We start from the raw sequence: 13377 nt of genomic DNA on the forward strand, positions 1-13377 counted from the left end.
AAAGTGGTGACATATCCCCCTGAATGTATGTTTTGTTGTTTTTTTAATCCTGTGCTGGAAAGAGACAAAAACCATCGGTCTAGTCAGAACAGTGACAGCTTTCAGAGACATCTGACTAAGCCCGTCTTGTGTGTCTCACTCTGGATCAACATGTGAACAGCAGCTGTCATACGGTGGCTGAGTAACTGTGGCAGCCATTGATCTGCTCTTCTGTGTGTGTGTGTGTGTGTGTGTGTATGTGTGTGTGTGTGTGTGTGTGTGTGTATGTGTGTGTGTGTGTGCTCTCCTGCACTTTACATTCATTGTGCCATGTCTATATGTGTTGTATGTCTGTGCACACTTGTCGCTAAGGGATGGATACTGAATCTGGCCCCAGCGAATGAGGGAATATGCCGGGCTGTCATGTGACTGTGTGATGTCATAAAGAGAGAGAGAAAATAGAGAGCCAACAAGAGACAGACAGAGAGAGAGAGGGAGAGAGAGAGTAAGGTGCAATTTAGCCCCACAGCTGATCTGTGCAGTGCTCAGTGAGAAGCCGAGACAACCAGACACACACTCACACACACACACATTCACTCTGACTTGCACTCTTTTTTTTTGCTTCGCCTGTAAACACACACATACGCACACATGCACTTTGCATACATACATGCACTTTACTCACAGCAGCGTAGTTACTTGTACACAACTCAGAGGCATCACTTTGAGAGAAAGGATGCATGTTTTTCTTTACTTTCCAAGCTCCTAACAGTTTGGATGCTGAGGACGACTCTGCCTCTCAGGAAAGGACTGACAGAGACGGAGAGGAAGGAAGACTGAAGACAGTTATAGAGACTTAAAAGTTCAAACTAGGCTGAAGAAAGGAACTAACAGAGAGCAGAGGAAGGGAGGTCTGGCATAACAAGAAGAAGACGAGGAGGACTTGTCAACAGCGAGGGAGTATGTCCTTCCTGTCTGGTGCACCCTGGCAGCAGCCTGGTATTATTAGTGGCAGCGGCGGGTACGGACAGCCATCCACTGGGCATCAACAGCAGCAGCAGCAGCACAAAGCTCCCAGTACATCCTCAGGTGCCAACATCCCTGCAGCTCTGGCCTCGTCTCCACTGTCATCCCCGGGCCTGGCCTCTGACCGGCTCGGCGGCTGGCACTGCCAAGACCAGATGGCACCAGGGGGGCAGGCTGCCACAACAACACAGGGGGGATCCAGAACAACTTTGATGGAAGAGGACGGGAAATTAGGGCAAACCAGAACTGGTGCCACCTTGCCTGGGCCAGAGGTGCCTGGAACGCCTGACCTAAAGATGCCAGTGCTGAAGATAGAGGGCGAGGAGTCTGCAGGGGGGAGGCCATGGGAGGATGCACACAGGATGGGAGGGTCAGGGGGGGCACTTGGGAGTGCAGGACAAAGTCCCAGCAGCCCCTTGTCTTCCCACTCCTCCCCTTGCTCTTCACTACCTTCCCCGTCCATCTTGCCTGGAAGATCTGTTCAGAGCTCGGAGCTGAACCGTCTGCCCAAACCAAACCTGAAAGACGGACTCTGCATACAGGGATCCCAGATGTCTGTTCAAGGCCTGACCTCACTTTCTCCTTCAAAACAGGTCCAGAGGCTTGAGGAGAGAAACACACTGAGCCCCTGCTCCACCGGGGGTATCAAACCAAACCTGGGCAATAGGGAGGAAGAGAAGAAACTGACTGCGTCCTCTGCTTTTGGAGGTCTTCTTGGAAATGTGAGGGATGATTCAATTTCATTTTTGCCTGGAAATCAAACTCTGAAAACATCTCCAGGAAAGCAAATTGTTGATACCCAGCCTGGAAGTGGTGTGACTCCAGGGACCACTGCAGGCCAGCCTTCAGCCATAGCTAACAGAGCCAACGTCGCTGTCGAAATGAGTAGAGTTAGGGAAGGTGGAGGGGAGAGAAAAACCCCAGATAAGGGGAGAACAGGGGAGGCAGTCCACGGCCTGTCACAGGATCTAAACTGTGCTGAGGACGGGAGAGTAGGATCATGCAACAGCTTGAACCAAGAGACCAAAACAAGTCCAAACATTGAACTGCCACAGAGGACTGCGGTCAGACGAGCAATGTCTGACTGTTCACACTTGTCCGTTCCCATGGTCATGGCTGGAGCGTACCCCACAGGTTTGGGGGTTCAGTCCGGGATGATGCCCAGTTCACCGAATTTTGCCCTCATCGGAACAACCTGCCCACCCAGGGCACCGTACCCACATGTGGCAGTGCGGCGCTCTCTCACAGTCACAGATGGCACAGAAGCCGCTGTTGCAATGGCAACCATGATGTCGTCCCCACTAATGACAACACCTGTAGTGCCCTCATCCCCTCCTCCGAAGAGGCACCAGGGAAGCTGTGAGACCAGTTTCTTACTTCCTGTTCCTCCTCCTGCTGGAGCATCAGGGAACATGAGCTTGGATTGTAAGCTGGCCACAACGGGTAAGAGTTCCTCAGCAATTTAAAGGAAAATAGTACTTAACTCTTGAAGCAACCCCTACCATAGCCTCCAGATGGATGTGCCTCTCATTACTGATATAATTAAACACACAAATCAGGCTTTTCCTTGTTGAAATGCTGATGAGTAGGAGTCTACCAGATGTTCATGGCCATAGTACAGGCTTAGGAGATTGTTTGAAGAAGCATCTTTGGTTAATGTGCTCTGAAGAGAGTATGGATCTAGTTTTCCTGTGGTTTTCTTTGCACTAAGAGGTCAATCATGATCCAAAATAGGCTCAACTAAGGTCTATTGATGCAAGATAATCACTTATCTTGGTTGTTTCACTTCAATAAAAAACATTTGCATCTTTATCAGGGAATTACCAGAGATTTGTATAGAACTGTTTATTCTGCCCCAGCTTTTATTCATGCCCTCCTTTGTGTTCCTGAGAGGCTGTCAGATATAAATATCATGATTATAGTGGTGGCGGTTGTTGGTGGCTGCATTTCTTTCTTTGCTTTTTATGTCGCTTCACTTCATTCGAGCACACATCACAATCCACAGAGTCAAAGCTCAGTTACGGCTAAGTTAAGGTTGTTAGCTGTTACTCAGGTCTTTACATCATTCACACACATTTGGCTGAAAGGTTTTTGATTTGTTGTTGTTGTTTTTCAGTTGGAGGCTGCCACACCGCTGGTCGTCACTTAATTGAGGAGCTTATATTGTTCAGAGGGGAGGGACTGAAAAGTCCTTTCTGTGGTGGTGATGGAAAACACAGTTTATCCAGCTGTGGAAGTCCATTTTGTCTCTTTGTATTTCACTAAACTTAAGTTGTATCTATCCTCCTGCTCTCAGTTTTAACCACTTTTGTGTGATCTAATGGAATTCAGAGCAAAAACAGCCTTAATAATTTAGTCATGGAAATAAGAAAAAAAAACTTTTATAGTGTCTATCTGTCAGTAGCTGTAGTTTTTTGGACATAAAAATAACCACGTGGAGCGGCTGTTAAGCAGTGGTCATCGTCTCTCAATCAGAAGGTCAGGGAGTTTGAGAAGGTGTCCTTGGTCAGGACTCTCAGTGCTGAACTGACCCCAGTGATGAGGGATTGGTGTATTAATGAGATTAGTGATGATTGGCTCTTTACATAGCAGCCTCTGACATCAGTGTGTGGAAGGGTGAATGTAACTGTTAGACAAACTTGTGTTTATTCAGTCAAGAAATGGGACGGGACAATGACGAGCAAAAATAATTCACTAGAAATAAAGAATGTGATGAACGTGGGTTCTGTGTTTGTTGATGAAACAACGCAAAGACGAAAATATTTGAGGGGAGCTAATGCACATTAAAAATCTATGATATTTCTGAATCTGTCAGGATTCAACACATTCCTTTAACAGGCTTAGTGTTAGCTTAGTCTCTCACCTGCAGCAGGCTGAGGGTACAAGTTCTCACCTCATCCATGTGTCTTCCTCATGTTCATTGATGATTTTTACCTGAGGCATCTGTGAGAGTTTAAACACCTTTATCATCCAAGTATCTGGAGCTTTTTTTGTTATTTTGACTTTAGTGAGGTCATCTAGAAAGCTTATCTTTTTGTCTTACGAAATCCATTTGACTATTTTCTCTTGCTTGAGTGTAGAAGAGTTACGATAACGAGAACAGTTTACATCAAGTATTGCCTGGGATTCCAACGTTGTTGCACAGAATTCCCTATGCAGTACTATAATGCAATATATATTGTTGTAAAGCATTTCTTTTCCTCCTCAAAGAGCTGTTTAAACTTTCTCTCTACCCCAAATGGTTGAGGAGTTACGGTAATTTCAAGAGTACTCGTAAAATGGGAGCGCCAGCAGTCTGATGGTTTTGAAGAGTACGTATTTAATGTTTGTCATTTTTTGCTGCTTTCACTGTTTATAGCTTTGGTGTCTTAGCTTTTTTTTAGCCATTGTTTGGTGACCAGTTAGACACATTCAATAAGAAGTGTGAAAGTTTGGATCAACTCTCCACCATCAAAGATGAAGAAACAGTTCAGAGTTCAGTAAACTATCTAATCAGTTAAATGTTGTGTCTAACTTAAAGAGGGAGAGGGAACAGTGTGTGCTGGATAGGTTAGATACAAAAGGTTTAAGGATTACAGATGGATCTTAACTGAACCTTTAGGTCACAGGCTTCAGTCAGAAGCTTTTTATATTAGATAACAGTTTTTTTTATTATTATTAGTTCAGTACAAATCAGGATACAGCAGCTTACATGGATGGAGCTTATACTCAGTCATTAGTTACCCAACAGTTATTTATTGTCATTATGCAAAAGTCATGAAATCAAGCATCCAACCTCAGAGGGCAGGTCCTGAGTTAAATAATTGAGTCTCTGAGTCAAACACTGAGGAAGAGTCAGAGCCCTCCCCCCCCCAGATTACTGATGTTTTGGGCACACCTGCTAGCACAGCGCCACCTCAAAGACACCTGACAGTCACACAACCAGATACATCACTGTAGAAACATACATACTCACAGTTCAACATAGCATCAGAGAAGAACACTGCACAACAGAAATACATTGGATACACAATGGATGGTGAAATATTGCGGTAAACGGTGTCACTGTGAAAAAAAGAAAAACAAGAAAAACTTTTCTTTTTTTCTGTGGAAGAAATGGACATAATATTAGAAGAATAGAGACTGAACGAACAGCTATTATCAGCTGATCAAAGATTAAAAACAAGGTTTCTGTTGGGACATTAACCCGGCTCAGGTAAACTGCTTATCAATTTTTTTTTTAAATTTTTTTTTTCTCAATTTGTACAAATGGTCCATTTTCACAACTGATGGCCTGGTTAATGTGCATATTAACAGGTTAATATACTGTCATGAGTTAAACATAAACTCTTTCTTTATAAAGTACATTTTATTTATTCAAACATGCAGCCCAAAGTACTCTATGAGAAACAGAAACAATAAAAACAGAAATATGTGGAAAGAGGTGTGTAAAATACTGAAATCAGTGACAAAAAAACTACAATAGATCTAATCTATCTAGATCTAACTACCATTAAGGGCTGTAATTTCATAGACCAGGCTCAAGCGCAGGTGCACCTGCCCTGCACCGGCCTACGCTGCGTGGACAGGGTGTGACCGGCGCACTTTGCAAGTTTCCTGCAGTGCCAAGAGAGGCGCAGGGGAGCGCTTCCACGCCTCCCTCTGCGCAAATGGCAGAGAGGGAGGAGAAAAGCCGTGAGTGGGTTTAACACAGCCAAGCGCTGTTTCCACCAATCAAATGAGCGCCTCTCCTCGCCTTTAAATGCCCTGCGGCCGAGGCACAGCGTCTGATTGGTCTGAGTGATCCCCAGCACCGCGGAAAGTGTGCTGATGATTGTGACAAACGGCTAGGGGACAGTTAATATAGATACAAATGTATATGCTGGTTCAGAATTACAGCTGCAGAGGGTGTGCTCCGCTTTGCGCCGAGAATAGACCAGGTTGGAGCTGGCGAGCTTTCAGCGCACTTTCTGCACTGTTTTTGGCACGAAATTGTCACTGCGCCAACATGAATCTGCTGACACCTCCCCCTGGTGCGCCGTCAACTCCCCCTGGCGCGCCGTCACACCCATCTCTGCGCAGACGGTCTACCAAATTGTCAAATTGGCAGCGCACAGCAGTGGGCCACACGAAATTAACACTGCGCAGGGTGCGCCAGGCTTGCGCCCCCTGCGCTGCACCACGAAATTAGCGCCCTAAATCATTAAATCAAAATAATAATACAAAATTAGTTGAAATAAAATAAAGCAAGTAATAATAAAGTTGGATATTATAGAATTTATTAAGAAAGCACTGAAGTAAATGAATGATTCAGAATAAAGATATATTAAAAAAACAATAGTAGTAGTGGGGATAATGAGGCCCATGGTGTAAAAGAAATGATTCTGTAATAAAGGCTTGATTAAAATAGATTTTTCTTTAGTTTATAAAGTTTCAATAAATATGGAGCCAAAACAGTGACTTTAATGCTTGGTATTATAAAAAAAAAAAAATGCCATTTAAAACATATCCTGAAAACAGAAAAGAGTTATATTGGCATTTGTTATTCGTTGCCAATATGCAAATAACACTGAAATCATAGCCACTTGGCCCCTCTACAAACCCTCCACTCCACGCCAAAAGTGAGAATGAAAATTGAAACTGACAAAAAGGCAGTGAGCCAAAAAAAAGTAAAAAAAAAAATAAAAAAAACATAATTGAACCTTTAAACTATCATTGATAAAACTGTATTGTCAAATAAATGAAATATGATTTGAATTTAATAAAAAAAGATAGAATGCAAAAATTTATAATACATATATTTCTTTACCAAATTTTATTTTCAATATGACTTTTTGGTCCAATGAAACCTTTTACAGAAAAAGTTTTCCCTTTGAAGAGAAACGTACAGCATCCTGGCTCATGAAACAGGAGCAGATTAAACCACATATCTGAGAGGTCGTAACACTCACACTGAGCTCTGAGATGATTCAGAGCATTTATGTAACAGATGATTCCCTGAGTTCAGAGAAATGTTCCTGTAAGGTTAAAAAAATCTGTTTTATTTTTCATATTAGATTCTCTCCCTCTGAGTGAAAGCAGACGTTTCTTCAGGAGCAGCTGCAGCTGTAGAAATGAACACTCAGAGCTGCTTTTTGTGAACTTTGCAGTTTGAGAGATGTGTCAGATGAATCAGATGAGAATATCACACATCCTCTGTTGGGGGATGATGGGTGCACAGAAAGAGGCTGGTCTTAATTTTCAGGATCTGAAAGGTTAATGCTTTGAAACGTCCTCTCCTCGGAGGAGGGGGGGTTAATGAGATGTATCAACATGAGTTGGTAAAATGGGTTTTTCTTCTGGTTTAGGATCATCAGGGTTGTATTTCTTATTCAGAGGATCACATGGGAATAATCCCAGCCTGGTTTTTATTGCATTCTTTGAAATGATCATTTGATGAGTTCTGGGATAATTCTGCTGAGATGAGGTTGATGTTGATTTACCAGTGATACATGTAAGGACTGAAAAGGGACTGTAGTGCAATAAGATTAACATTTAAAATAAAGCATGATTTGGAGTAAAAAGTTGATTGAATAGAGAGCATCCATGATGTGTTTTAGTTTTATGACGTACTATTTTCAGCCTCTGAAGTGAGTTATCAGTCTGTTCAGCTGGGTGTTCTGCTTTTTAGACTGCAGCACTCACAGAAAAAAGCTAGGGCATTGATTAGACATTGACTGTACTCATTCAAATATAGAGCAGCTATTTCTGGCATAATGTGTGCATGCCAGTGTGTCTCAGTGTGTGTGTGTGTTTGTGTAGGTGAAGCGCTTCCACTGACGTGAATTCTTCAGATTTTATCGGCACACGCCCACACACACTCTCTCTGACAGTAGACGGGGAGTCTGTGACTTCAGGTGTTGTTGTTTTTTCTCATCATGCACAGAAATAGATCCTCTGCAGCACAGAAACATTCACACACAGCTGTAAGAGAGGGGAGGGAGAAGCAGGTGTGAGTCTCAACGCTGGAAGCAGGAAACAAATCAGACTGTAACAAAACACAACACGTCCTGTTGACAGAGAGCCGCAGCAGCAGGCAGATCTCACTCCACAAAGCCCGGCCTCTTATTCTGAAAAACTGTGTCTGTGTGGGGTCTGAGCAGAGGTGTGATACAGCAAATCCAGAGGAATGAATCAGCGCAAAAACCTGACAACAGAAGCTTTTTATTGAGCTGTGCAGCTTCTGAGTGTGTGGTTGCTGGTTATCGCAGGAAGTCCCAAAACTCTGCTTCCTGCTGTAGAAGGATGGAGGCCTGAGGAGCAAAGCATCATAAGAGCAGCCTCCATGGACGGCTTTACTGTTTAACTTCATTTGAAATGTAGAAGAGTGAGTTTGTTGCATAATCCCATCGGATTATTACTTTGATTATGTAAGATTTCAAACCAATAATCGGATTTAATTGAAGGATTTAAACTTAAAGAGAATTTTAATGCTGAGGATGTTTGAGTAACAGCTAACAGGAGTCAGACCCAGCTCGTATCTGATGCTGCCGTGTGTCACTGAGCACAAAATCAGTGTGTAAATGTGAAGTCACGTGGATTATTTCTGTTTTATCAGTCTGCCTATTGATCAGCCTGTCTCCCCGAGTGGTGTTTTGATAGCTATCATGCTAGGAAGTAAGAGCTATAGCGGTCAATAATCTATCTCGGCTTATGTTGGCATTGTGTGTGAGTGTGTGTGTGAGTGTGTGTGCACAGCAAGACGGTCCCTGCAGCAGAATATCCATGCATGTATTTCCCATCCCTGTTTGTTAGAAATGCTCTGATTTACGTGGCCGTCAACATGCTCTCTGCCTCTTTTCTGAAGCGCCCTTACACACACACACACACACACACACACACACACACACACACACACACGCACACAAACACACACACACACGCACACACACACACACACACACACACACACACACACACACACACACACACACACACACACACACACACACACACAAGCACACGAACACACACACACGCACACGCACACGCACACGCACACGCACACGCACACGCACACGCACACACACAGCTGGTGGCCAGAGGCTGTGTATTGTAGCGTGGTATTAGATGGATCCAGTGTGTTCTCGGCCAGCGGTTTCATGTTCGATGAGTCACATTGCTGGTGTTTCAGGGTGGTGGTGCAGCGATGAGAACTACTGTAGCATGAGAAATAACAACTGCATTTTGTGATAAGGCTTTAAGAACATTTAACCAAATAAATTCAGTTTTTTTGACAGACTAGCCTCTTTTAAAAACTAAGTACATCTAATATTTTGTAGAAAACATTTGACAAAAAAACAAAAATAGAGTTGTCATGCTACAGCTGCTGGCTTTTAATGTCTGATGCAGGGGCGCAGTTACCTACTTTCTGGGGGGGTGCAGACACATGACAGCCCCCCCCCCCCACACACACACACACACACACACACACACACACAAAAAAAAAAAAAGGATGTATATAAATATACATATAACATAAATAAATAAATATATATATACGTGTGTGTATGGATTTTGGAATATGTGCGGTCCAAAAAAAATGTTGATGTTTTTTTTACATTTTTATTGTCTTTTTTTCTAAGGCTACAAGTCACACAAGATGTTTATTTTTTAGTATATTTTAATGATGTGAAATCAGCATTTTTCAAAAAAAAAAGTACATTTTTTTCAAAAAAACAGATCAACTGTTTACACCAAAGGCTAGCTGGATTCCAGTGTACTCTGTTTAAATCTCTTGGACATGTTTGCCCTGCTCTCTGTAACTTGTTTTCTGTGGAATGGGTATATTAGAATTATTATGAGCTGAAAAAAAAGCACGCGTCACGTGACTCGAGGTCCTCGAGTAGTCGCATCATCGTGACCCGTGCCTGGCCAGCTGATGAGCCAAGCACTCATCAAAAAAAAAAAGTGCTGGGCGCGCTCTCCGATGTGGATAAAAGTAAATGAACTGGCTGTTTTCAGATGATTTGACAGGCTGAACTAGTGCTGAAATATCTAAAAAGTATATGTTGTGGTCACCTAGGTGTAGACGGACGTGGATGTGGTCGTATCGTTTACACAAACAGCCGTCAAATACAGAAGATGCACTCAAAATAATTTCTCCTCCATCGCTTTGGCGCCCCCTTTGGCCTTGGTTTGAAGGTTGTGTTTTGTTAAACATGGTTCTCAAGACGTAAGAATGAATAATATGTTGATAAATTAAAGCACTTTGTGAAGTTTCATGTTGTCATGTTTCTGGAGAAAACTACACATTGGACAAAACTAAAAAAAAAAATTCAAGATGAGGACTGTATTTCCCATGAGCATCATCTCTCAAAATTTATTTGCAGCTCTTGCCCATGCAAAAGTTTATTGTGTTAGCAAATAACTTTATGGCGCTTTTTTTTAAAGGTATGCACTCTTTATCCACTGAGATAAAACTGAGTCCAAACCAGGTATATACACAAAACAAACATGATTTTAATCAATTAAAAAAAATGTGGTTTAGTTAACATCAAAAATGAGTTCCAGCCGGAGGACGGATGTGAACAGCCACCAGAATTTCATATAAGATTTCCTTTACCAGGTGATATGATCAGAGGCACAAAGCGAACAATCTAATGTACAGGAAGCAGATCTGTTCTTCAGTCACCCTGGACAGTCTGGAAGCTGTTGATGGTGATGGTTTGGTCAGTTATACATTTTCCGTAAGCACACCATGCTGCATTGCCCAAACTCTGTCTCCTGGTTTAAATCCAGTTACTGTCATGAGACCGGAGGGGGAAAAAAAACAAAAGCGGTGGAGGACCCAAATGCAAATGAACAAAAAACTTTATTTTTAACTCAGTCCAAAAATCAAACTTAAAATCCAAAAACTTAAATAAAAGAAACAAAACCAAAAACACTAGAAAACCCACTAGAGGACAATCCAAGCTGGCACGGGGAACACATGAGACACAGGCGACAGCAGACAGCGACAGCATACAACGAACCAACAAAAAGCACATGGAACACAGAGACTATACAGACTGGGTAATCAACCACAGGTGCAGAAAAAGACACAGGTGAAACACATGAGGGGCAATCAGCCACAAGAGAAACACAAGGGTTGTGTCCAAAATCACTCACTCATTCCCTACTCACTACTCACTATACAGTGTATTAGATGTAGTAGACTTTATATTCCACTCAATCAGCTAAATTAAACCAACATTTGGGAATCTACTCACTCATTCGCAAGCCACTGACAGTGACATAATTACTCTCGCGTCGCTCACGGACGGCTGGGGATTTACAGTTATATCTTTTCACAAAAACTGCAAAACAGTATTATTTTAGTGATACCTAATATTATATGTAGGTTATTTTCTGCAACAGCCAAATATAATAGAAACATTTATTACATATTATTTTTTAAATAAATAAACCATATATTTGTGCGGAACTTATGCTGTGATTGAGAATTACAAGGTCCAGTGAATGCATCACCCATGATGAACGGTTTAGCGGCTAATGTCCCTGTTGTTTGTTTCTCAGCACAAAGTTGTGAGAGGGGCTCGTCCGAAAGTTAAACAGGGAGCTCAGTGTTATTCTCTGACAGTTTTTAATGTTTTTTCATGCTACTAGTAATCATTAATCATGTAATAAGCCATTTCTTCTGTTTGAACCGAAATGCATGATGGTATATATTGCTCATACAGTAAGCATCGCTAATGCACTACTTTTCAAAATGCATTGTGGGATATATTGAGTGGACTATATAGTGAATGACCACGCTCACTCAGATTTCAGACAGCACTACAAAATGGAGTATTCACTATATTGTGCACTATATAGTGAATAGGGAGTGATTTCAGACACAGCCAAAGAGAACCAAACCAAACACAGGGAAACTCAAGACGGATACCAAATACATAAAAGACACTGAAACACTAAAGACAACCACAAAAAGACATGCACCTGACCAGAACAAAATCAAAACCACAAGAAGCACGAACTAAAGACAAAAACAAGAGACACAGAACAATCCACAAGAATAACTGAGATTAACACAGAGACACGGGACAAGAACCAAATCAAAACCACAAGGAGACAAACCAAGGAACACAGAACCACACTGAAACACAAGAAAACCCAGAAAAACCCAAACTAAAAACTCAAACCATGACAGTTACATCAGTAAACAATTGATAGCAGACCGTTCTACAATTTCATACAACACATTACCCTGATCAGAGCTTTGTCTTGGGATTTCACCCTGAAATCATGATAATCTAAAGACCAGTAGTCTGATACTGACATAGATGATGGGCGTGGTAACTGTTATATTTAGATAACATAATAAAATGTCTTTCCATTGGTCAGTTAGGTCCAAATAGCTGACACTGGCCTAAGGAGACTGTGCAGACTTTATATACTGAAGCAAGTCAAATTTGTCAAGAGTAGAGTTATGTGTTTTCTTATTGGACAGTGACAAAATGTTTCTCTGAGGCCTTCTTATGAACCATGGAGCTTCTATTTTTAAAGTGTTTTATAATCAGTCTCAGTTAGTTTCACACACCGGAGGGTTTGACTGCATCTCAGAATATTAGAGATGTAATTTAATCCCCGGGCAGCAGTCAGCTTATAAATCATTTTATAAACAGATTCATTAGTGAGAAGAATGCTGTCTCATGTTTGGAGCTTCCCTAGAGTTTGATGTTACCACCTCTTAATCTGTTGTAATGATGTTAAACTTTTCTCTCTCCTCACTGTCTCCTCTTCATTATATCTGCAGTCAGGGATTACATGTTAGAGCTGCACAGGCACCAGCATCAACAGAAACAGCAGTGACCATCAGGTTTTCACAATAAAAGTCACATAGAGGACTGCGTTTCTGAGAAATGCTGCATTAAAGACCATGTCATGCTTTTAGATCAACCCTCATAGAGGATTTGATCTGATAACATTAATGCATCCTTTCAATGACAGACTCTGAAATCAGACAGGAAGTAAACACTGCTCGGACTCTAAGAATAAGGAGATTAAAAATCATGAACCAAGTTAGTGTCACTGAGAGGCTGTGCAGTTGTAGCAGGCGAGGAGTTTGCAGGACATGAGCTTAACTCTGCAGAGCAGGGAGCGACGACAGCTGACGAGCTGCACGTGTGAGGAGTCTCTGCGCTCATTATCTCAGCATGTAGCTCATTCTGGCTGCAGGCAGAGCTGGTTTGCACTAACAGTTTAGCTAAACCTCTAAAAAGAGCTTGTTCATGTTGTCGTTTGGTTTGGTTTTAGCAGATTCAGAGCGGTTATCAAACAGCACATATCAAAGGAGTGGGGAAATGAGGGGACATGAGGGTGCAGCAGAGCCTGGCCTGTCCACTCTCACTG

General features: G+C 42.1%; 1 protein-coding gene across 5 annotated transcripts in view; it reads left to right on the top strand.

The window, feature by feature from the left end:
- Positions 1-13377, top strand: part of LOC141803859 (uncharacterized) — a 149025-nt gene that overhangs the window by 90132 nt on the left and 45516 nt on the right. Inside the window, exon 1 of one of the 5 annotated variants that reach the window (XM_074687894.1) lies at positions 542-2448. The exons of the other annotated variants lie outside the window; for them this stretch is intronic. Coding sequence (XP_074543995.1) covers positions 942-2448 — 1507 coding nt within the window. The 5' untranslated portion in view covers positions 542-941. Of the gene's footprint in view, positions 1-541; positions 2449-13377 lie in introns of those variants that run through there. 5 annotated transcript variants of the gene reach the window in all.

This window comes from Halichoeres trimaculatus, unplaced genomic scaffold (assembly GCF_033239565.1).
Source record: "Halichoeres trimaculatus isolate MK-OKI-2021-1 unplaced genomic scaffold, fHalTri1.1 fHalTri1_scaffold_15, whole genome shotgun sequence".
In the NCBI taxonomy this organism is placed as follows: domain Eukaryota; kingdom Metazoa; phylum Chordata; class Actinopteri; order Labriformes; family Labridae; genus Halichoeres; species Halichoeres trimaculatus.